This window comes from Pygoscelis adeliae, unplaced genomic scaffold (assembly GCF_000699105.1).
Source record: "Pygoscelis adeliae isolate BGI_AS28 unplaced genomic scaffold, ASM69910v1 Scaffold52, whole genome shotgun sequence".
Classification (NCBI taxonomy): domain Eukaryota; kingdom Metazoa; phylum Chordata; class Aves; order Sphenisciformes; family Spheniscidae; genus Pygoscelis; species Pygoscelis adeliae.
Genome location: NW_008824285.1, coordinates 967317 through 993245, shown reverse-complemented (window position 1 = coordinate 993245; position 25929 = coordinate 967317). Strand labels below are relative to the sequence as shown.

The 25929-nt window shown below is 38.0% G+C and overlaps 1 protein-coding gene across 1 annotated transcript in view; it reads left to right on the top strand.

Annotated features, from left to right (window-relative positions):
- The window catches only part of UNC5D (unc-5 homolog D (C. elegans)), a 94930-nt gene that overhangs the window by 33975 nt on the left and 35026 nt on the right, over nucleotides 1-25929 (top strand). The window contains 4 exon segments of the mRNA XM_009318632.1: nucleotides 12029-12209; nucleotides 13055-13222; nucleotides 14505-14669; nucleotides 22459-22491. Of these exon segments, the coding sequence (XP_009316907.1) occupies nucleotides 12029-12209; nucleotides 13055-13222; nucleotides 14505-14669; nucleotides 22459-22491 (547 nt within the window).

Genomic DNA, 25929 nt, shown 5'->3' with positions numbered 1-25929 from the left:
CTGGATTTCATGCAAGCAAGTGAACTGTGTACTGTGTTTTCCTCCAGTAGAAAAAAATGTTTGTTTTCCTTCTGGGATTTGACTTGTTCTGAGTAAATCAGTACACCCAGGAGCTACTGAGGTCATGAAATGCTGGAGCAAAACACTTCTGAATTAGATTGCTAAAATGAGGAGGGAAGAAAAGTGAAATAACTTTGTAGTTCTCCTGAATAGATAAGTCCTTTTTATAAAGATGTGTGCTTTGGGGCTTTTCTTTTTTTGATGTACTGTTTTGTAGTGGCATATACTTTTCTGGTACTATTTTCAGCAATATTCTTAATTTTGAATGCTTGAACATGAAAGGATAAGTTATAAGACTTTATCGTTATGTTTATAATTATAAATAATAAAGGTAATTGTGTGAAAGAGTCCTACAAGGATTTGAAAACTTCACTATGGTGTACGTTTTGACCAAACAAGATAGTTGGAGGCTTTATCGATACTGGCCTATTGTTCTGGTCAGCAGGAGGAATGACTGTTGGTGGTTATTTACTACTGCTGTGTTAGTGCCTAGAGGTCTTGTTTGTTTTTTCTGTCCCTGATTCCTGAAGGTTAGATCTTCAGCATGTTTGGCAATCTTCTCCCGATACTTATAACTTCATAATAAAATGAACCTGCTGTATTTCTCAGTCTGTGAAGAGCATATAGCACTTTTGCACAATACTTTCATGTGCAGCTGCTTTTATTCCCTTTTCAGTGGGATTCAAAGTTCTGAATTTGAATGCTGAAAGTGAAGGTTTGTGAGTAGAAGGATCAAATCTATTTGGTAGAAGGCTGTATTATCCTCTGATTTTTGATGTATTTATGTACTTTTACAAAGACCTGACAATGTCACGTGGACAACTAGAATTCAGAAATGTGGTATCTTTTGCTCGGGGAGTGGGCTGTTGTGAAAGGAAAAGATGCAAGGGTCGTTGGGAAAGAGAAGCACGGCAGAGCATTTCTCAAACCTTCCCCATTTTATGCATTCAGAAACAGGCAGGAGGGATATATGATGTCTTCAAAGCTACAGAGAAAACTTCTCTTAGATTTGGGTTTGTTTTTTTTCCTAGCCAAAGTTGTCAGGAACGTATGGTACAGTTTGTGCTGGAGCAAAAGAAGGAAGGTGCATGAAGAACTGCAGGGAGGATTGAGTGTGAGAAGGAACGATCCGCTAGGAGTCAGTTCTAGACTGAGTGCGGGTTCTGGGAGAGCGTTGCTGCTAACCAGGACACAGCTTGGCATGAGGTAAAACAGACTGCATTAGTGATTTTTGATCCTCTCACATCCGTGCCCATTTTGCTAAATTGCCCTCTCACAGTCAGAGCAAGAGCAGCTGGTTCGCTGTCAATTGTGACTAGCGCTCTAATCAAGAAGGGGAGAGGCGAGAGGGGAAGATGCAAGATGTCCTTGGAGTAAAGTGTTTCCGTATCTACTACACTTTAGTGCAGATTCAAATGTCATCTGCTAGAAGGCGAGTATCTTGTGATGAACCCATGTGCTCATATTGTTGGTTTTTTTTTCTTAGTCTGTTAATCGCCCTTGAAGCTGTTCTTGCTCTTCCTTTTTATTTTTGTGAGTTCTGTGCAACTGAATTTTCCTTTTATGTCTAAGGAAGCTCCTCTACCAACTGTCTCCCTCTCAAAATGAGGAGTCCCCAAATACATTGATCCTTTCTGATCAACCACTTGTCTTCTCCCACAAGCAAGGGAGATGTGTACATGTCCTTATGTTCAGTTTTTGCCAAGATTCTTATGATTTCCTTGTTCCTATCCAAATCTCAGTCTAATTGCATATTTCCAAACACGTCTTAGCTCTTGAATCCCATCACCAACACACACACTGAACATACTCCTAATGCAAATGGATTTTTACCTTTCTCTGTGTATAGAGATGTATATATGTGCGTATGTATGTAGTTACAATGCAGTTGGACTAACCTTGATGTATATCACAATGGGACCAAAGGAAAGCAGTACCATCTAATAATTATACGGTGTTTTATCCTACTGTAGTTACTGGGTGCTCCATTTAGACATACAAACATAAGCTTCTAAGAAGAAAATTTATCCTCTTATAGGTAGATTTCTTAACTTCACAGGAAGGGGAAAACTTACATCCTTTTAAAAAAAAAGATTATGCTCTTTCAGAGGTGAAAAGATTGTTGATAGGTTGAAATAGTCAACCCAGCCAACCAACCTGGTATGAGGAAACACCCACTACTAGATATCAATTTCAGGATCTTTAGTAACTTCAAAGTAGCAGTTATATTTGTTACTGCACTTTCTAGTTGTGTTTCTTTACAACATGTCTTTTATGTCTAACATAGCGAGGGTTCTCTTTATTCAGACTCTGCTGATGCAATATACTTGTGCTGGTCATTTTATAATCTGGAATAAATATCATTAGAGTACTGTGAAACCGAAATGTTGTAACATTAAAGGTTCAGGGAATGTTTTACCTCTCTGGACATAGATCAATGCCCTTGTTAATTGCAAACAATGTTATAAGAGAAAGCAGTAATTTGTGAATCTGGTGCTCAGCTGCATTTAGTATGCATCTAGTGACACAGCATAAATGTTACACATTTGTTAACTAACAATTGTATTTCTCTATAGAGTTTGAATTTAAATATTTTTTCCAGTGTGTAGAAAAAGATGATTCATTAACAGATCTAAAGGATGTTTCTGTTAGTAATCTCTCACAGTTACATTCTTGAGATTATTATACCTGAAGGCTGCTAACAAAAAAGAGCAACATTATGTATTAATGATTCACCATAACTCTTGAGAACAGTAAAATTATAGCCTTGTTTGCTGTAATGTACAGAACAGGAGTACAGAAGTTGCTGTGATAATCGAGATGAGGAGGCCACACAACCAACCAAATAATGAGAACTAACCAACTAATCTCAGGTATGATTACTGAAAGCAAATAATAGAGACTATAGTTCTAGGCAGGATCGTATTCACATTTACTAGTGTGCTATCTGAGCAATACTCCTGACATTCAGTTTTCAAAGACTTGGACCTTTCTTCTAAATTTTCTTGAGAGCAATAATCTGAAGCATGGATAGGGATACTGCTGGGTTTTGTAATGCCGTGCAGTGATGTTTGATCAGAAGCAGTTAGAAGTGCAAGAGAAGAGATCTCTTTATTTGTACTCTTTGTTTTCAATTACTGCAAGCTTTCTGTGATGATTTCCTTATCTCTAAGAATTTGGTATAAATGTGATACTGCCTATCAGGATGCCATGTTAGCAAAACACTGTAAATATAATTTCCAATGATCTTATCTAAAAATGTTTTCTCGGTGCCAACTGCACTTATAATTACTTTCCAAATGTCTGTGCATTGAAAAACAAATAAAACCTCGCTGGTGTGGCACCATGAACACCCTCCCTGGAGCCTTTAGCTGTTTGCTTCTTTCTAAGCGTCCTAATTCACAATACTGAGAAACATACAGTGTGCACTGCATACTTTTAAAACAAGATCTGTGGATTACTAGATATCCTTCGATTCTGAGTTTCTAGAAAAAGAAAAGCTCTAGATGAGTCTCATCTGTTCACCTATTTTTCTGAGCTTTTATAGTCAAGGGACTAGGCTTTGAGTTTCAACTAGATCCTTTATTTCCGCTTACCATAAAATAATTGAAGTCAAGTCATTTGTGTCCACTGCCCCACTGGAAAACTACCATATAAGCCTACATAATAACCTTTGGGTTTATTAATGCTGATTCATTCATAATTTTTGCATGCAGTATTCCAATTAACGTTAGATGCTTATTCCTCCAAAAATAGGAATAAAGATAAACTTACTTGGGATCCAATTAGATCTTTAACAATCAGACAATGTACCATTAGCAATGGCATATTTAGCAATGTATCTTTATAGCAATGTTTTAAAATAGCATGTCTGAGTCAACTCCTTGCCCACCTCTAGCATTATAAATTGACATATACGTACAGGCTGTCACCTTTCCCATTATACTTACTCAAAAGCATCTTTTAATTTCATTTTGACTCACCCCCTCCCGTGTTAGCCTTTCTCCCCTCCTCTGGATTTTTCAGCGATAGGAATTTTTGGTTGTGATTTTAAAGCACACAAACAAAAATGCTCATTGCAAACTGGACATAGCTCAGAGTATGAGCTATGGTATATAGAGTGCCTTGAGTGAATGTCATGTCTCTTGGCTTCCCTGGCTATTGGAGGTTTATGTAGCAAATATACGAGCTGCATGCCACATCAAGTGAAATAATAAAGAAAATGTGCATTAGCAGCATGCAGCACTTGAGTTTTCAGATGATCCCTCTTGCAACAACTGAGTGCATCTCTTCAAAGAGTGAAGTGAGCAACCTGGTCTGGTGGAAGGTGTCCCTGCCATGGCAGGGGGGTTGGAACAAGATGATCTTTAAGGTCCCTTCCAACCCAAACCATTCTGTGATTCTACGAAAGAGAAGATTCCTGTGCTGCTTTCCACAGTACAGCCAACAAAAGCCCAGGCTGATTTATGAGTTAGTCAGTGTGTCAGATTTATGTAATGAGATTATATATTCAATCTAATGAAGGGAAAATATGCTTACCAGAACAGTATGACAGTGCTGTGATTAAACGATTTGGTAACAGTATTCCCTCAGTGGATTAATTTGAAAAAATGCAGCAGGTACAGCTGACCTGCTTCTTGTGTGTTGCTAGCGATAGGCTCCTAGCAAGGAAGATTAATGTTTTTTGATTGTGTTGATAAAATAACTATGTGGTCCAAAAGGTAGATATGAATGGTTTGTATCCAGCAGACTGGCTTTTGTTTTTTATTAATCTCCCACAAGATTTATGCCGATGGAGGCTTCTCCTACTTATTTGTTTGAGTCTTAGGGTAGAAAGCAAAGTAAAGCTGTAACAAAGATATGCTGCCATCTTAATGCATCACTGTAATTGGAGCACCTGCCCTGCCTATACTCATCCATTCTAACTGTAACATCAAGGAAGATTTCTCCAGCTTAGACACACCTGAATTTTCAGAAACAGGAGTTTCATGCTAGATTTGAAAGGAATGTATCTTGCTCTCTTCCACTAAACATTATAGGTCACTGAAAAAGCCATTTTTAATAAGGCTTTTAAAGATGGGGGAATACAAGACCTAAATCAATGGTAAGGTGGAAAGAACTTTTCCTAGCCAGAGGCCTGAGCTGGTTAGTATTGGGGGGGGAATATTCATAAAAGCTAACGTTAGCCTAGCGATACAGTCTCCCTAGGCTTGCTCCTCTAGAGTCAGTGAAGAAGGTGTCAGAAGCCTGATATACCTGCTGTTAATCATGATGTGCAGGAGAATCTATTGCAAACATTTTCTATAAAAAGAAACTTTTTTGTAGAAAAGAAATCAACTTCAAATTGTTTTCTTCTCCAGTTAAAAAAAAAGCTTTCAGCTACAAATTAGATATTCTGAGTTTTAGAAGTTCTCAGCCTTTTTCTTCCTTCTTTTTTTTTAATGCAAAGTCAGATTCTAGAAGGGAAAATATGGTATTGCCTAGTTCTTTTGTATATGTAACAGTGTTATTTTTGTTCTTAGGGAGCTAAGAGCTCAAGTAGAGATGCCTTCTGTATTATTTATGTTGAATTAATTAAGTACCTTCATGGGCAACAGCAAAAATGGTATTGGAATCAACTTCAGGATAACATTCACTGTTCTGCAGTTGTCATTACAGCAGTGTAAGAAGAATTAAGATCCAAAGAGGTGTCTCTAAGAGACATATTTTAATGAATTTTTGTCAGTTTGGATAGCTTGGTTCTGTCAGGTCAAAATTTCATGTGCAAACTTTACTCCTCTCATTGAAAGTTGAGGAGGGGAGGAATGTTTAATTAAAAAACAGATGATGGATATGTCAAACAGGTATTATGGACACAGACGTAAAATGCACCTACATTCCAGATTATTTCTTGTTACCTTTTCTTTAAATGGCCTATGCATCAAGACTTCCGTCTCTTTTTCCCTTTCTGCCCCCCAACACGCTTTTTTTTGTCTTCTGTATCACAGGTATTTTCAACAGCTTCAGACTAAATGTGTTTTTTGGGTAACATTTATTACCAGATACAGGGTTCTGACCCTTGTGAAGTTAGAGCTAATGTTAGTAAAGACAAGACAATGTGCACCTTCAGCTACAGTAGGCAGACGTATGGAGGAAGAACAAATTTGAGAATAAAGAAATCAGAACAAAAAAATGCTTGAGAAATATATGAGCCACTGACAAAATGTAGGGTTACAAAACACTTCATCTCAGGTCATTGGTTTTAAATTAACATCTAGTCAGGTGTGGCCAAATATCTGAGAAATACTTACCATCATCGTCACTTGTAAACTTGCTGGTTGGTCACACTCCTTGGTGCACTACTTCAGGTTTTGTCTGGTTCACAAAAAGACAGCCTCTGCCTCACTGCAAGGGAACCGTAAGATATCAGAGAAGAGAGTTGTATTTAGTGTAGTTATCTGCAATCTCATGAGCAGCAATATACCTATTTATTCATTGCATTCTCTACCATACTTTCTAAACGCTAGTCTGTCGTACTTACGTTTAAAATATTGAGTCTGGGACTGACAAAAGAGTTTTATCCAAAAGATACAAATATTGGCTTGTTCTCTAAGAACGTAATGAACAGTGGTATTGGTTTAAAGGAAGGTTAAGGATGTGTTTACTACTTTCTCGATCTGAGAGAAAGAATATTTAAAATCTGTAAACTGACTATGCTATAAGAAACATTTGTGCTGCCATAAGTCAGGTGTTGACCTTTTCCATCTTAAAATCATGAAGCGTTTATCTTGCATCGAGAAAGCAATTGATTCTCTCTTCAAGAGGAGCTGACATTCTAACTATATTATCTTTGATATATATGTACTCTGGTTATTGACCACATGAGAAAGTCAGATGTTGTATTTAAAGGGCAGGATAGCATAATCTAAAAACAGGAGTACCAAGGTCTTTTGTCTTCTGACCTACAAAATTATCATGTGTGCCCACAAGAACTGAGTTGTATTGTTCCTTTTGGGTATTAAATCTCCTTATAGTCTCAAGCAAGATACACTAGAAAGAATAGAAAATTCAGTCATGGGCAGCCAGCTCTCAGTATGCTTAAATTAGATTGAGCAATTGATGAAGGACTCTTAGTGCATCAAATCATTTAAGGCCTGTAACTGATATCTGACCTGCTCTCATCTTTAAGGTTTAAATAATAAGTCTGGTATTAAAACCAAGCAAACAAAAAAGTAATTTCTATTACTGCAAGTAAGAATATTCTTTAGTCTTACAGGAGGTTTAACAGCTGTATAGCCTCCCTCTCAAATTTGGCAAGGGAGGAGTAATGCTTAGCCAGAAGAATGTTATTTCCTCATCTGGAGTTAGTCAGCTTTTCTCCTGGAATTACACGGATGATATCTGTGTAAAGTCCTAACACAGTGCCTGCCAAAGTGAAATAACATGCTCCCAGTGATATTGCCATCAGGCTCAAAAGCAGCTGAGATTTTGGGGCATGACATGCTGTTCCCACAGAAGCCACAACTATAACCCATAAAATGGGCAGAGTTTTAAGGGAACCGTAGCAACCTTTGCCAGAGCTTTCCTACCGACTCTAGCTCAGCTATGTTCCTGCCGCCATCAATATTCTCATGGGTATTTGCGAGTCCCCAGTGCGTCTGAATTTGCTATATGGCAACCAGAAGATGTATGTCTGTAGTATCTGTATGGATACATACATAAATAAGGCTGACACGCATACATTATTTATTTTGCACATACTAAGCACAGCGAGACTCAGCGATGTGAAGCTGACAGGCTGTTTTAACGTTGTACACAGTAGACAGAAATATGGCTGAGTTGGGATAAGCTTTATTTTTAAAGAAAAAGAGTTTGCTAACTCCCATCATAAACTACCTAGGATATGGTGTATTTAACTGATCTTACTTTGATAATGCTGTAAGCTGGTCTTTGATAATTGCTTTCTGTAATTGGAACAAATTTATGATTATGCTAATTCATCTGCTGCCACCCAATATGCAGTAGCTGAGTTAATCCATATCTGCCCCTGCATTTCTTTTGTAGATCATTACGTGATTAGCCTTTGTTAGAAATTGATGGGGGTATTTTAATTCTGAGCAGATTTAATTTCAGGGGAAAAAAATCAGATAACTTTATATACTTATGGCATATTATAGCAGTTTTTAAGTCTAGTTCAAGATAGAAACATTTAAGATCTTCAGACAGACTAATTCTTAAAAAGAACTATATTTCATTGCGTTACAAGCAACTGTATGACCTCCACTGATGATAAAGTGGGGGAAGTTAAATGCTAATGAGTTTTGAGTCTACTCTTCAGGCATTGCAAGCTGGCAATTCAGAACGCCGTGCCTCATTTCAGTACGGAGACATTGGAGGTTTCTTTGTTGCCTTTATTTTGCTTGATTGTTTTTTGTGTGTATTTGTGTGTGCACTGAATTTCTCCAAAGGTTGCATCACTGCAAGTAACAACAACCTTTTGTCATCGTGACTCCTTCATATTTATCAGTTTATTCTATAAATTCATCCCTTAGTTCTCCATCTTTGAAAGCATTTGTCTGCTGAGGCAAAGGCAGTGAATGAGTTTGAATGTCTGCTTTTTCTTCGAGGGAGGGGGAGGCTGGAATTAAAGATGAGTATTCACAGTGTCATCAAGCCTCCGGATATGCAAAAGGCAATGCATGCCCTCACTTTCAAATCAGCTTTGGATCGCACATCTCTCAACACTTTCATGTTTATGTTCTGTCTTTTTAATGTTCTCCCTTCACCGTGATCATCATTCTTTTAAATGCTTTGCATTAATGTAAATGTTTTTCATTCACCAAGCCTTGCGGTCCTAGACTCAGTGGATCAGTGTGCGCTCCCTCCTGGAAAAGTTGTCTATGAGAAAAATAGCCCGAAGTGCCAGTGTAACAGTAACAAGGACCCTGAACCCTCCTGTCGCCCCCTCACCACCCCGCAAAAGGCCCTGACCTGATGAGAGTCAAAATGCAAAATTTATATATATACTCGTGAAATAATGAACTCTAGTAATACTAGACATGTTTGTCATTTCTTTGAACATTACTACGTTTGTCATTACAGTGCACATAAAGTGAGTTTAATTCTGACTGCAGCCACTGAATTTCTGTCACTTGATTTATGCTAGTGCTGCTGTTCCATAATTTAAATTGCATTCCTAGTTTCTTTGCTGAAACCCCCTCTGATAATCAGTATTAAAGTTAACTGCAGAAGGGAAACTGAATAGTAAATGGATTACTTGATTGTTCCTCGTCTTACTCAGACCAAAGGGAAATGTAATACATTCATTAAGGGAAGAGTTCAGCATTACTGGATTTAGTAAGGCTGTTTGGTTACAGCTCCGGAGCTGTGCCTGGCCATCTGTGGTCAATACGGGTGAAAGTGTCAGCCGTGCCACTGAGCTTGGGGGGAATGAAAGGCAATGAGTATGAATGCTAGCCACGTGATTTCCTGGGATGCTTCTAGCAATGGAAATTAGAATGCCTAAGCTACTGGGTGTGTTAAGTTCATGACAAAGCATGATTGCATCTCCTAACAATACGAAGGAAAGCAAATTCAGGGAGTGAGACTTTTGGTGAAAAATCTCCTCAGGGTTTACCTGAATAAGTGTACCTGTGCCGGGCACTGCCTCCGTTGATGTCGTGGGACATACCTTAGAAACTCACTGCCTTGAAACTTCGCTCCAAATGTTTGTTCTGATGTGCACTGTAGCATACAAAGTCATGTGGTCCCAAAACTCGTTAAACTTTTGTGAAGGAGATTGTTTAAAAAATAAAAAAAGTTAAGATTGGAGAGGAAAAACAAAACAGCATTATGAGAGAGCTTTGTAAGAATGCAGAAATACACAGCTATGTCTTGAACGCTTAATGTAAGCTTTGAAGGCGGCATTCTGTCTTTGTTACCATTTTTGGTTAACTGCAGTTTGAGGAAAAGTATACAGAGCTAAAATCTTTTAACTACTTTCGGTATGAAATGTATAATGTACTTCATACTCAGGTAATGCCTCTTTTGACAGATGTGTAAAATAATCACTTTATTTAATTCCATAGTCACAATGTAGGATAACAGTGCCACAGACCTAGAATCTTCTCAAGGTAAGTTCCCAGCTGACTGCTGTGGTGCCGGGACATGAGAAGCTGTGGATGTGTCAGTCACACACCTTCTGTCCCCAGCTAAGCAAAATGACTGATGCTACTGGAAGGGGAACCTGCTGTCTGGCATGAAATCTAATTGGCTTTGATGGTCAGCTTTTGCAGATTTGTTTATAAACTGGAAAATCTACAAATTGCAGACCATCTGCGCGGAACAGTGTGCTAATGAATGCCTGTAGCTAGCAAATCCATAAGCTCATTACCACAAAGTTCCAAGTCTTTCCACAAGTTCCTAAACGAGGTTATTCATCGGAACTGAGATGAGAAGGGTATTTGACTTCAGGGTACAGCCATACTTCCTTCAGGTCTAGAAAAGCTATTAAAATAACACATTTATTGAGTCTTTTAACAGAATCTCTTGATTCTGGTTCTATTTTTAATTTTTCACTTCTGTAACAGCAGCTTACTATGCCTTAACTATTTTTTTTTAATGTTTCAAGTAGAGAAATGCCTTGCAGTTAATTCCTGGGTATACTCAGAGATATGTTGGTTGGTGAACTAGAGAAGATGTATTGAAATATATTATACACAGCATTTCACGGTATTTATGTACCTTGACAACAAATACTAATGGTCTCTGGTTTAAGAATGTTTATGTAAATTGGGAATCCATTATGATGGCTTAGCTCTTCCACTGTGTGTGATGTCAAGCGATTTCATCCTGTTTCTCTCTCAAAAAAAGTGGAATTAATAATACTTATTACATGTCATCACAATCTATTAGGAAGCTTAACTGATCATTGTCCAATTGTTTGAACATGTAAAGCACTGTATATTGAGAGCGGTATTTTTAAATATTTCTTATTCTCTCTCGGTTGAGATTTTCTTGAATTTTCTTTGGGTAAAAATCTGCGTTTCTAAGTTACTAGCCCACGCCGCCTTCCTCTGAGGTTTGGGGGGGGTGGGGGGTGGAGAAGTGGCAATCATTAGCTGACTTTCACTTGGACTGGTCATCTCCATTGGTCATGTTTCTCTTTCTGCTACTTGAGTCAAAAGAGGTTTTTCCCTATGAGATTAATGAGGTCATTAGCCCAAGGCATCAAGCGCCTTCGTCTGGCTTTACAGGTTTACAGACTTTTCCCCCTGTTTTTTCATTCTCTTAGGGAAGCCAAAAGGGCTCTCCTAAATAGGACAATAATTGAATAAATGAATAGTTACAATAAAAACAAAATACACCATATAGATTCAAGAACAAATACAGAGGAAATAATAAGATGCAATTATTTAAGAAAATTATTTCTGGTTCAAGCTTTAATACTTAATGGTGAAGAGAACCAGGAGGTAAATGAAATATATTCAACTAGAATGATCCAGTATTTTTTATCATCAATTCTTGATTCCTTGGATTAAATATTAAAGCCTCCTAACTACCTAATACCACAAGGAAAAGTGTGATTAATTGTTCTCCTCCTTTTTTTTTTCCTATCCTCTTCTTCCTCATCTCTCCTTCCTCTTCTCCCAGTAGAACAAAAATAACGTTTCCCTTATAATCCACACCCTTGCAACTCTGAACGAGCTCTTTGCCCTTTTTTTTTTCCTGTTCTTTTATTACTTGTTATTTTATTATGTTCTAATATTTCATTTGGTGTGCCACTGTTAATAGAAATAGTTCCTTTTCTGAATTTGTGAATGTCTACCTTTTTGGGAATCCCACCCAAGCTTCGTTTTTATCTTAATGTTCATAATAAAGACCGCAATGACATTTATTAATGAAATCACTGAAATACAATTTTGCAGATTTCCTGCTTCCATCTTTTCTTTTCCTGCTTCATGTTCTTCTCTGCTCCATCCCTCCCCAGGTGGAATGGCTAAAGAATGAGGAGCCCATAGATTCCAACCTGGATGAGAACATTGACACCAGAGCAGACCACAACCTCATCATTCGACAGGCACGTCTGTCTGACTCTGGGAACTATACCTGCATGGCTGCCAACATTGTTGCCAAGAGAAGGAGCATGTCTGCGACAGTTGTGGTGTATGGTCAGTGAAAACGTGATAATTATGGAAAAACTTAATGTGTGTGCTTTTATTGCTGGAGTACTTTATATTTTTAACATACAACTGGTTCTAAATCAAATGGCTAACCTCCTTCCTGTTATGAAGAATTTCAGTTCTGTTGCTCAAGGCTGTGAGATCATGCCTGCTTTTAGAGTGGTTAGAATTATGAGGTTTTTGTTTGTGATGGATTCCCAGAAGTTATGTCAATAATAACAATCCTTGCCCCAGATATTGAGAAGATCCAATTATAAGCTAAACCACATAAATAAGCCTTGCCTGTATCGGGAAGCCCTGAAGCACATGCCTAAGGAGGTACATAAAGGGCTGCCTTAATTGGATCTGTGGTACTGCAGTGTCCAAGCACTGACTAGTGAATCTAGATGTTAACAGCAAAGGACGAAAGAGCAGAACCATTGCTTTATTACCATCTTCTGCTGCTTGCCATGATTATTACTGCATGTGACATTTTATTGGTGGAGGCAGAGCATTTCTAAATCACTCTTTTTAAAATAAAGACGTCTTGTTTGATTTAAGCAAAGCATATTCTATGAGAATTGAGGTGCCTGCTTTTACGTCCTTCCCAGACTCTCTCAGTCATTGCACTTCTTAGCATATTGCTCTTCCAAAACAAACATTTGTGTTCTTTGGCACGATGGCCTTTATGTAGTTGTGTACTGACAGGTAGCAATGCTCCTACTTCAGCCTGGAATTTACCTGTAGAATGTAAAAACAAAATTCTGCCTTTGAATGAAATGATCTGATCAGATTTGTTACTTGAGGTCTCTTAGCACACATACCGCAACCTCAAACGTGTTTGTGTTTTGCAGTTAATGGAGGCTGGTCATCGTGGACTGAGTGGTCAAACTGCAATGCACGGTGTGGTCGGGGCTGGCAGAAGCGATCACGGACCTGTACCAACCCTGCTCCGCTCAACGGAGGTGCATTTTGTGAAGGAATGTCAGTGCAGAAAATTACCTGCACTTCTCTTTGCCCTGGTGAGATATACACAGTCTACTAAGGAATAACTTTGGATGTCACATTTATGGGAGAGCTCTTTCAGTCTGAAACGCCAGGTAGACAGTTGTGCTTTGAAGAGCCCACTGAGGTCAAAAAGGAAATTGGAAATACTTGCATCCTTGTTTAGACTACAGCTCAGAGCCTTGTGCAGGGTCTGAGCAGTAGTCACAAGCACCTGTGGCCTGATCTGCCAGGTTTGTCAGTGCTTTAACTTACACTGCAGCTAACTAAATAATAACAAAACAGCCACTGGTTCAATATGAAAAATCACCTAAGTGGGTGGGGGCATAGGGAAAGGGGAGGTGAAGTTAGTAACGCTAGAAACACAGAAACCTAAGCTGAGAACTTCACTTAAAAGTATTATTTAGCTTGCGAAAGTTTGCTTTGAAGTATATTAACCTTTTGAAATTGAGCTTGCTGTTACATCCCTGGACACTGTACATGTCCTCATTTGTTCACCTGAAACCTCCCTTATCTGATCTTGGAATTGGTGTTTCACATATACAGCTAAAGAAAGTCACTAGGATTGTATACATGTATGTTTTAAGAGACTATGTTTGCCTGTGGTCACAGCATAACTTGTGTGGATTCTGGCAAATCTCTCTTCTAGCTTTTATGAGTTTTTAGATACAACATGTCCTGAACTGGGATTTAAAGAACTTAATGTTACTTATATGTGTCTCTGTGTTCATGTGACTGTTCTTCAGTCTGATTTATGCATGAAAAAGAAAGGGAACTGTGAAAACCCTTCTCATTTGGGACAGGGTCAGAGACAGCTATAAATCAGTCAGCAAAGCAACATATTGATCCATTGTCTTGCTCCGGGCATTAGCCAGAAGTCTACAAGGCCAGCTATGCTCTTTTTGTAAATGTCAGCATCATTTCTCTGGTAGGAAAATGTGTGGCCTCTCTACATCAGCCTGTTTTAAGGTAGAATTTATATTGAAACATTAGAAGCTAATAGCTAGGTGGCAAAGGAAATGTTTCCTCCTGCAGTTTTAACTGACTATATTTACAGAATGTTATATACTGGTGCTATTTTAAAAGCTTCCATATTGCACGCTTGAGGTGGTACATTCTAATGATGGATTTTAACTTCACATCTGATAAAACTATATTTATTTCTCCTGAGAATTATACTTTGTTTTACTTGCTGTGACCTGAGGAGAGATATGAATCAAGTATTCTTGGTAGGGACCTCTTAACTACACCAGTTTGATATGCGGTGATGATGCATGTTTTTTCTTCCTCCCCATTCAGTGGATGGAAACTGGGAGGTGTGGAGTGAGTGGTCTGTGTGCAGTCCGGAATGCGAGCATTTGAGAGTTCGGGAATGTATTGCGCCACCTCCAAGAAACGGAGGGAAGTACTGCGAGGGCTTGAGTCAAGAGTCGGAGAATTGCACTGAAGGGCTTTGCATTCAAGGTGAGTAACAATTAGCACTGAACTGGATTTAGGAGGTATGGCCTAAAATTTATACTGTAATCCAGGTAATGTAGTGTATCTGCCACACCCCCATGTCAGTAGAACTCTTCTGGTTGAAATATTACTGTGAAAAAATAGATTGTTTTCAGAGGGTTGCATATGTGAAGTTTGAAATCCACAGTGGTCTCTGAGTCACTGGATTTGTGTAGCACATACTTTAGCTATTAATTATCAGATGATTCTAAAAATCCAAATAAAGGTTTTTTTGCAATGTGTAATTATGACCACCTGCTACACCATATTTCATGGAATGTACTACTTAGCCTTCTACCTTCTCTTGCAAGTAAATTGGCAAAGCACCAACACGAATACTCTTGGTGCAAGAGCTGTTTAAGGTCAAAGTTTACTGCATTTGTTGCCTTTAACACAGAAGTTAAGTAAAGGCAAATATACTCTGTGGTGAGTTCTCTGTGAAAGGATTTGCCCTTCATAAATGTCTGGAAAGCATCTGGCATTTGGTAGTTGCTACTATCAACAAACAACTAGGAGCCAAGAAGATCAGCCCTGCAGCTGTAGCGTTGCAGAACACCCGGGGACAGCTGCCTAGTGTCAAAACAAAGAAGAAATTCATGGGTTTATTCCTACACTGAACACTGCTCCCTGTCCGTGAAGCGATACTGTCACCTCATCGCTTTCTAGCAATGAAATGGCAGCCACGGGAGCAATCAGGAATGCTAGGGCTGAAAGATGTAAACTTAAGTCTACTTTTTCTTTAGTTTTATATTTAAATAGTCCTCTTTCTTTGTTTCTATGGTACTGCATTACCCTTCCTTCTTGATTTTTTGCATATGTGTGTTCATGTTACACCTAGCAGTCATTTTCTTCTTCCACCATGATGCACACAACAGAAGGAATATGGCTATAAATCGTAAGCCTTGTGCTTCTAACCATCACATACGTGCTTACAGTAGTGTAAGTGCCTATGGCCTTCCCCCATGTGCACCCTCCTAATGCTGGTTGGCAGTTTTAGAGAGAGAAACAGCCACTGTGCCCAACCAGTTCTTCAATGAAGTACATACGGTGAGATGAAGAAAATAATTTTCTAAACAAAATTTTTTGCCCTGAGATTTTAATAATTTCTCAATGGCAGATAGCATCCTGTATGTTTTTTCAGGCTTCAGAAATACGTATACCTCAGCTGATACTTTAAATAAGATGTTGTTTGGGTTTGGAGGGAGGGAATACCCAGCAGTCTTGCTTTATGTCTCTGACTACTCAAAGTTTCCAGGGTTACAGAACAGCTCTCCAGCTCCATGGTGTCAGGCAGACAAGCTTCGGTGTTTAAAAAGACATAAATGAAATGTAGATTTTTTTTTTCCTTCCCCATGTTTTAAAGACTAACTAGTGAGAATTTGTGAGCACTGCAATTCATTCAGCTTTTGAGGCCCAACGTGGTGATCACATGATGTCTTCTGAGGTCTTTCTCCTTCCTATACATTAAATGAATGCCCTTCCCTGCAGATAGCTTGATAAATCCAGAATCCATTCAAGTGTGCAGATTACCATATCCATTGGAAGACTGTCAGAAGGATGCACTGAAAGGGGCGTGAAAAGATGCAGCTGTGGTCTGCACAGTTATTGTTTGTGACAGTCACGAGTTGACTTGCCATCTAGTTGGCGCCCTCTATGGTTTTCACCAGAGTTAATAAAAGGTGGCCCTACTCAGGTCATTGCTTCTAAGGAAAGCCTTAACAACACTGCAGCGTGGTACAGATGACCTGTCCTACCTTGAGAATAATACCCTTTCATATTGTGTAGTCACGTGTCAGTCCTGTGTGTCATCTTCCATGCTGCACTTACGCTTTAGAGGTAGGGGAACAAATATGGTATTATGCTTACTTTGGTAGTCTGAAAGGAGCATGTGGCCTGGGGAAGAGCTGCGGTTATTAAGCACTGAGAGTCATGAGGCATTTTACTTGATGGTGATGGCTTCATTCCATGGGGGAAATAGAATCACAGAATAGTTTGGGTTGGAAGGGATCTTTAAAGCTCATCTAGCCCAACCCCCTGCCCTGGGCAGGGACATCTTCAACTAGATCAGGTTGCTCAGGGCCCCGTCCAACCTGACCTGGAATGTTTCCGGGGATGGGGCATCCACCACCTCTCTGGGCAACCTGTGCCAGTGCTTCACCACCCTCAGCGTAAAAAATTTCTTCCTTATATCTAGTCTAAATCTACCCCCCTTTAGTTTAAAGCCATTAAAATCACTGAAACTCCTGGAGCCCTTGTAGCACAGTTGGTTTTCAGGTACAGACTGGGCCTCTGAGCATTGTTGTATCAACAAGGTATGGTATCACATGGGCTTTTGTTGGTAGCTTCTCCAGCTGTTAATTTCTCTGTTCTTAGCCTCTCTCTCTCTCTCTGAGGAGTTCATCCAGACACTGTCTACAGGCAGGTTTTAGAATGTCCCTGTCGTGCTCTGGTCAGTGGTGAATTATCACTTTAATATCAGTGCAAGTCCTCCTCAGATGTCACAGAAGTGCAAAAGGTTGGTGCTGTGCTTGCCAGCTGTCTTCTGAGGACTACATCTGACGTTTACTGCTAATGCCAGGAGTGCATTTTCACGAACTAATCTAGGATAAAGCCCTCGGAAGCTTTTTGTACGAACAAAGGTTTCATATACCGGTGAAATGAAATCTCTTTATCCATGTTACTGCACATAGAGGAAAAGGGACTGGGTGTTTGGAGTTCTGTTCACAGACACGTTACCAGTGCAATGTTTGATTTTTTTCTTTTTCTTTTTAAATGTGTCTATGTTCCTTAGAAGACGACTGTTTTTCATAGTAAGAAATATAAAAGCTGCCTTGTAAAATTCTCACAGGTGAACTCTGTACATGTTGTGTGCCTCTATTGAAAACATGCTTTGTAAGTGACTGCTTTCTCTTAATGAGCAACCTTTAGCCCCAGGTTAGCAGTGCTGAACTCTGAACAAGGCATTCAGGTTCTAAATCTGTATGGCCTTATGGCCTGCAGCTTTAGTGAGAAGCTGGTGTGCAGGTTCCTCTGACAGAAAGAGAAAGGGGCTAGGATGTCAGCTGGTCCAAACAGTTCACTTAATCTCAGAGGGGGTATGAGACAGGGAAGGGGTTGGCTTTTTCCAGCAGACACAAATGTAGTAGTTTTGGCTGTGGAAAATAAAGCAGATTGCCTTCTGAAAGGTCCTGCAAAGGAACATCACTAGGAGTTGAAAGCAAAAAACTTGAGGCTGTAAGGAGCCAGTTGCCAATTCACCTTCCTTCTGAGAAAGGAATGGAAAAAGCCCCCAGACATCCCATGATAGTTGTATCACTGACTAGCTATACGCATATAATGCGGCTAGAGTATTTATTTTTTTCTGTTATTAAATGTAATGCCTATAAAAGATGTCATATTGACAACCCTGGAGACATAGGTTCTCTGTTTATCCATAGAATAGATTACAATAAAGTATAGCTTTCCCTGCGATTGCTTTACTTAAGCTCCTCTGTTAATGTGCCCTATTAAGAACTCCAATAGCAAGCGTTGAAAGAAAGCCCTTATCACCAAATTATTTGATAGATGGCTATTGGAAGATTTACAACATGGCAACTAACTTAGTTATAATAATTATCTGATAGTATTATTAGTATTAATGTTGTTGTTGTCTGTCATATGCTTTGTATAAAATCAAGTTCTTTGGATCAGGTACTGTCCCTCTGCTTTATGTTTGTACAGCCACTGGGGCAAAGAATATTATTATTAATGAACCACTAATTTACCTGGCTAATGGCACTGCAGTAAAAAGGAAAAATGCCCCAACAAGTTGAAATCAACTAGCATAGGATTTCATCATTGCCTTTTCAGGAGAATTTTATTTTTTTTCTTTGCCATGACATTTAGAATCACTTTATAGATGCAATTTTAAGAAAATGTAACTATTTTGCACAACCATGTGCAAACAGAAGTGAAGTAAACAGTGTATGTCTGAAAACAAGTGTCTGGAATAGCAAAAGCTTTCTCTTTCAGAAGCAAATCACTTTTCTACACATGGGACTTAAAATGTTCTTAATAGACTTAAAATGTTCTTACTACATTTATGCGTAAAGAACTTCTTTAAAATAAATAAATGGATCGTTACAGGTAAAAAGATACAAAAAACATTTTTTAAAATATAAGTAAATTTTGTACAGATTTAATCAACTTAGTGTCAGCTGTGAAACAAAGTCTGTAAGATATAACTTCGATGTTGAAAATGAACTATCAAAATCATTTTACAAAGGATAATGGGGTTAAGTAATAAAAAACAAATTTTCTGATTGAATTGAAAAGCTGTTTAAAATCTAAGCCTACTAGGGATGCATATGTTGACATCAAAGCAATACTATTTAAAATTAACAAAATTAAATTCTCAGCTTTTTTTGGGGGGGTGGGGGTGGGGAGGAAATCTGCTGCTGCTGGATTTTCCATGGAGAAATCTCACTGGGTGAAGTATTTCTATTCCTTTGATAAGGTGAGATGGCAGTTAAAAGCTGTGAACTAACAATACTCTAAAATTAATTCAAAGGCAAATAAAACGGAAGATTTCTCTCTGCTGCACACACCAGCAATTTTTCACCTAATATTTGGATCAGAAACTGATCTCCAGGTATTTTGTGGGAAAAAAAATCTACTCCAGTGTAATTTGGAGTCGAGTGTGTTGTCAGGATTATCCTTCAGCTATAACAGCAGTTCACTGGAACTGAGTAGGCTAAGTAGTAAAAGAGGAAGCTAAGGCCTGCTGGTCTAGAAGGTGTTACCGTTAGGTGACGAGTGGAGCTGGGATCAGCCCTGGCCTACGTGTTCTTCGTGTTTTAACTGAGCTTGTCTCCTCCTTTTGCTGTGATGGGTAGCACCAGGGGAGTGTGTGTTGGTTCTGAAGGTTGAATTTCCATGTGCATTCAAATAGACTGAAGTATTAAGTGTCTCTTGTTTCTTTCATCTCGGAGTGTGATCCTATTACTCCTTTATGGGTCGTGCTGTGTGTATATACTTGTGTCAAATTATTTTTAGGACTGTAATTGCTTTCTCAGCTAATAGGAATTGATGCAATTACCCTATTTTTTAAAATCTTTTTCCCCTGTTCATCTTCCAATATGTGCCTTTTCTGCTCTGCTTTTCATCCCATGGGAAATTGTCAAGGAAACGCAGTACTGTGCTACAGAAAACTAACCTCTTGGAGGTTATTTATCAGGCACAACTTGCTAAGTGTGTTCCTTTCATAAGGCAAAAATAGAAATGAAACATTGTTTTCGTTAACAAATAAGAACTTAAATGAAAGTAAGGGTGAGAACGTAAGATGCCAGGAAAGCGTAGGCCTGATTCTGAACTGGCGGAAGAAATACTAATCCCTGGCATGAATTTTCAAACTTGGAGCCAGTAAATGAAATGGTGATACAACAGGGTCTACTCTCAGGGTCTTTATTCAGTCCCTGACAGGAGAGGTTGGGAACCACACAAAGATGACACCCTTTCATTCACAGGAACGTCCTTTTTCTTGCTTTGGTTTTTGATTTTGTGGATGGATCCAGGTTGTCCAGTCCTTAACTGAGGAGCAACTGAAAGTGCTTTTCTTCCAGAGAATTTCTTCTAGGACTTGTAACAATTGAATAGATATAAACTTATATGCAGAAGAAAGGTGGAATTATTTTTGGTTTTGATATATATGAAAGATTGCCAGGCCTGCCAAGTTGGGAGAAAAAGAGAGATTGACTCAATCTGAATGCAAAGGTCGCTTTCACTCAAGATAGTCCTAATAAAACTTCCTAGTTTCTTGCATATTTGTTCTTTCATTGTTTATTCCCTACCAGTATTCTCAGTAGTATACTTTTCCATGGTGGATTTGTCTCTATCTTGCAGAGGTGAAAGCTTTTTCTTTGCTCAATAAAAGAGAGGGTTTTGTAGAGTTTTTTGTTTTACTTTTATCTATTTGCTTTAAAGTTATTTTTTATAACTTCAAAAACTATTGATTTCTTTTCCCAGTGCTCAAAAAAGAAACAAACAAGTAGGCCATAAACAGATGAACTACAAACATGTTTTTACTAATGCGTCATAAATCACAAATAATATTGTTTTCCATTTTTCAACCAGCCATGATACTGAATATTGCAAGAGGCTTCTGGATCTAGCAATCTCACCAGTTTATATGGCAAACACATTTCAATTCCATTGCTGTTTTCTGTAGATAGCAGTGTACGTCAGCAGCACAACAATGTTTGTTTCCATTGCAAAGCTGAAGTCTGACACTATTCATTTGGTGTTTACGTACATCATTTCCTAGCAAAAATAAAAACAACCCCAAGAAGAAAAAAAACCCCACACCTAGCTTTTTGGCAAAGCCAAAATCCAAGAATCTTTTGGGTTAAGTATTATTAAACCGATCATTTTCACAAATAGTCAAAATAATAGAAGGCGCCTCGTAATTCATTTGCTTACATTATCATAGTGATAAAACAATAAGCTGAACATCTTGTACCTTGATGTGGTTTCCATTAAGACTAATACTTCCCACTGTAGATCATCAGACTGCAGTAACAGTGACTGTGCTGATAACCGACCTGTAGAGGTAACCAGTACCAGACCCTTCATACACAAAGAAATCCAAAATCAGGGAACAGCTCAGTCAAAGGGAATTTCCTTATGTCGCGAAGCACCTACAAAATGGATGTAGTCTTATCTGCTTAAGGATTTACGTCCCGCATTTCATTCTGTCTATTAGATTAGCCTAATTCTGCTGAACTGCTGGCCTCTGTCAAATTTTATAGAAGTAAGCAAGCTATATGTTGTGTTTTGTTGTTTTCTTCAGACACCCTATCAACAAAAGGTATTGGAATAGGCAGACTGCCCAAGGAACTAAGGGGTGGCAGAACTGATCTTGAGACTGTGTTTATAGAGCATGCAGAGGGCAGCCTTGAGACAGTCCTGGCAACCCCACACAGAACGTGAATTCTGAGCAGGGTCTTGGAAATTGCGGACGCTTTCCCTCCGGACTGCTGCGCTGGGACCGGCGTGCCCGGTGGGTTGCTTTGCTGCCGTGTGCACCTACAGAGTCTGCACTCGTGCGGTCCAGGTGCCGCACAAGCCCGAGTCTCCCGTTTTCTAAAGATTACTTTTTCAGGTATTAGGTTATAAAGGATAACTCAAACGCTTATTACGAGGGAGACAGAGAAGCCTCACTTTTGAGAGATGCACTATGGTATAAAACCTATTTTCTAATATATTTGCATATGTATGGTAGCACATTGATTCTGTATGTTCTTTAGAAACACATATAGATGTCATTATTGGTGTATATTTAGATATATAAATGTGAATATATTGTACATTTTGATATTTTATAATTTTTTTAAATGTCCATCACTAACCTTTCCACATATCAAACACACACAAAAAAAATTAATTCTTAACTGACTTTCTTTGCCAAGTGATCTGCCTTAAAAGTATTGAACTTCCTTATTGCTGAGATGTGTAATATTCTAAATAAAAGCATCCAATAAAGCTAACAAATACTTGAATTAACCAACTGAGAAATTACTGCAAAGAAACATCCTGAAAGAGATTTAGGGGGGGGAGAAAAAAAAGATGAAGGGGAAAATATGGACAACATAAAATATTCATATTGTCAGCAAACAAGGAGAAAATGTTTCATTTATAGAGCTAGACAGAAGCGATATAGGAAATAGATATGCTCCATGTAAATTTATTAAGTGCAACTCTCTCTCTCTCTCTCTCTCAGATAAAAAACCTCTTCATGAAATAAAATCCCAAAGTAAGTTATTTTTTTTCTCTTGTAAATATGATTTTTCTCATCTTCTCTGCCAGTCTGTTTTATTTGTCTAGGAGCTAAATAAAACTGAAGGTTATATGAAAGGCTTTCACATTTACTGACAGCATCTTCTCGGCAACTTTGTGATCATAGGTTTTAGACTAAAAATAGAAAAGTGACCGTTCTTTAGTAATTTGTGTCTGATTGGGAGCCCTTTCTACAGGGCTGCTTGTCTTGAAATTGATCTCTTGAGGACTTGTAATTAGAAAAAAAGAAATTAATATAGGATTTTGGTTTTCTTGGTTCAAATCTGGTTCTGCTACTGGCTCTGTCTGATCTTGTTCCGCTTACTTTGGCCTTGATTTATCAGCAGGTAAAGGGTGTTGATATGCTTTACCCTGTGAAGAGTATATAGATATCATTTATATACTGCTTGGGGGGGGACTTCTATCCTGTACTCTTTGTTTCTTTGTCTTCCCTTGATTTCAGTGGAATTTTAGTTTAGAACAGCACTTTGGAGTGAACTGACTAACTGACAAGATTTCATTAAAAAAAAAAAAAGAAAAAAAAAAAGACACAATTTCATCAAAAGCACAATTTCCATGAGGCCTGTCTGTTTTAAAGTGAAGACATTGCTTTTTTTTTCTTCCATAAACTGTACACAAAGTTTTGAGGATTTTTGACTGCTTAATTTTCAACAAAAAAATTGTCTTTAAATTTTGACAAATATATTTATAAACACATTTTTGGCTTAATTCCTTTGAAGGACTTAAAACAAGAATTAACCTGTACTTTGAGAAGTAACGCATGCAATTATTTATATGTTCTTTGAAGACAGATTCTTCTATTATGTATTACAAAATACGTAGGTTTTAAGTCTGAGTATTCCTCCAGGATATTGGGGCATAGGGTGATCAGATTATTTGAAGTTTTATGGAACTTGGGCTCTAAATCATTAGGAAAACATTTGGAAATCCTAACCTGAACTATATTTCCTTTGAGCTCACATGCTGTAGACTGCAACGTCAAAACATTCTGCAGCAAAATTTCTTGCTGGCTTGAACAGAGCCTGTTTGGTTATCAGATCCCAGAGTACTCCTCTGTCTGATAAAACAAGAGTTTTAAAGGAACTGGTCAAGTTCAAATCTGTGTTATCCACAGATAACTTCATAACTATTTACAAAGGAACAGAACTAAATTGCAGCAAAAAAGTGATGCAATAAAAATAAATAATTATAGAGGAGCACAGTTATTGTCCAAGATGGCTACAAATCTTGGTGAGTGAATCTTGGTTTGGCTTTTTAAAAGCTCTCAGTTTTTAATATGGTGTAGTTATGTAGGGTGCCTGACAGCCACCCAGCTTCACCCATTAAACGGTTCTGAATACGTAGAAAGCCTGTGTGAGAATATTTCTCCTTTACGTTTCCAGTTCTTAAGTATTTCTAAGGGTACACAAAATCAAATTTAGGTAGCTCAAAAATGTGCTGTGGTTGCCTTGGCTGCTTAAGCCTTTTTAATTTTTTGTCTTTGTCTCACTGGAATCGTCTCCTAACTGGTCACATACAATTGGACTCTGTCATAACTTAGCTCCGGCAATTGATATGTTTTTGTTTGTTTATCTGCGCAGTTCCCATTTAATTAGAGGATCTTGAAAGAATATCAGTCAAATCACTTTATTTTCTGATTTATTAAAAAAGTAACTTTAATGGAATTGATTTTAGCATATAAGATACCTAGGAGAATTAAAGGGTTTCTTTATAGCTGTGGGGTTAGAAACATGTAATACAGCTTGTTGCTATTCAGTGAAACAGGAACTTAGTTTAAGACTGCATGAATCATCATTGATGCAAAATCAAAGTCAATTATGAAGATAATTGAGAAACAACCTGTTCTACGAAATAAGCTCTTACGTGATTCTCCGACTTTTGATCTTTGTTCTCAAAGACTGGCTATATGACGAAATGGACTTCAAGTTGCTAAGGGGTCCCAAAAGTGAGAGTGACGGAAAACTGGGGGAGGATGGGAAAAATCTTTCAGATCTCCTAGCAAACTCTAATAGTAGATGGGAGAAACGTATGCCCTGCATAGCTCCTGGAAAGCACTTATTGTAAATGAGATAATTTAATCAATTACGTTTCCTAATGTACTAAACCAAATGTTTCATTTTCTGCTCCTGCACATCTTAAATTATCTTCAGGTGCTTTATGAAACTTAATCATAGTTAATAGAAACTTCATTACCATCAAATGTGCTTTCAATAAATGTTGTGTAACAGTGTCAGGAGGTGGAGTGAAATATAGGCTACAATTACCACAAACATGTATCTTGTAACTGAAATGTATAAAAATCGTAGTGCTTTACGAGAGTCCCTATCTCCTCTGAGCTGGGAGGATGCAGTTCATTAAATAGTAATTGGTTGACTATAAATGTCTTCTTTTTCAGTTTGTTTGTTTTTCACTTTGTTCCCTTCTGGGAAAAAATAAAGGCAGAAAATTACCCCATTCCCCAAATTTGCCATGCTTTTCTTTTTTCTTTAATTTCTAGTCTCCAATGGAAAAGGAATTATCCATAAGAAAAGATAGAAAGGGGAAGAGATTAAAATTACTTTAAAAACCCAGTATTTGTTTCTAAAGAAATACTAACGTCCTAAATAAAAATGGAAGTCCCCTTTCTTAATCAGTTGTGTTCCATAGGAACAATTCAAAGGAATATCATGTCATTCTTGTTTTACTCTTTTAAGATAAACGGTTATGGGAACACTTGAATAACTCATCCAGGTCTTCTATGAAACAGAACAATGGCCATTTTATTAAAGATAAGGAAATTCAGAAAGAATAACTGTAAGAGTTTTTAATCATATAATTTATACAAAAGTGTCAAATTCAAGTTCTAGGGATACTTAAAAGCATTCACTGAAAACAAAATTCTTCTCTCATGAAAAATTTTGCTTGAGTAGAACTGTTCTTATTTTTTTAAATTCTGTATTCTTGCTCTCATCTTTAACCCCCCATGTCCAACAGTCTTGTGCAGTTATAAAAGTATAAAACTTAAATTATCTGATGTCTGAATTGATTGAAAAGAAGCAGCTAAACTATTTAAATAGATTTAGAGTAATAAATTACAGTTACTCACAGGTGAGAGCTTGAGGTGTGTTTTATATTCTGGTTTTGATGGTGAAAGATCAGCTCTTACATTTGCTACCTGTTGCCATTATGGTGGCAGTAATTCTTTACCGACAGGTTATTTCTGCATGTTTCAGACTTTGTAATTTATTATCTCAAGAAGGTAGATGAGCTAATTCAGATTTTCAGCACTTTTCTGTTTTCAAGTAACGATCAAAATGGAAGACTTAAAGATGGTTTATGGTGAAATAACTACCAGCTCACTAGGTTCTCTAGGAAGGAGAAGAACCTGCTTGCTGTTAGGTTTCTTCTACCGCTG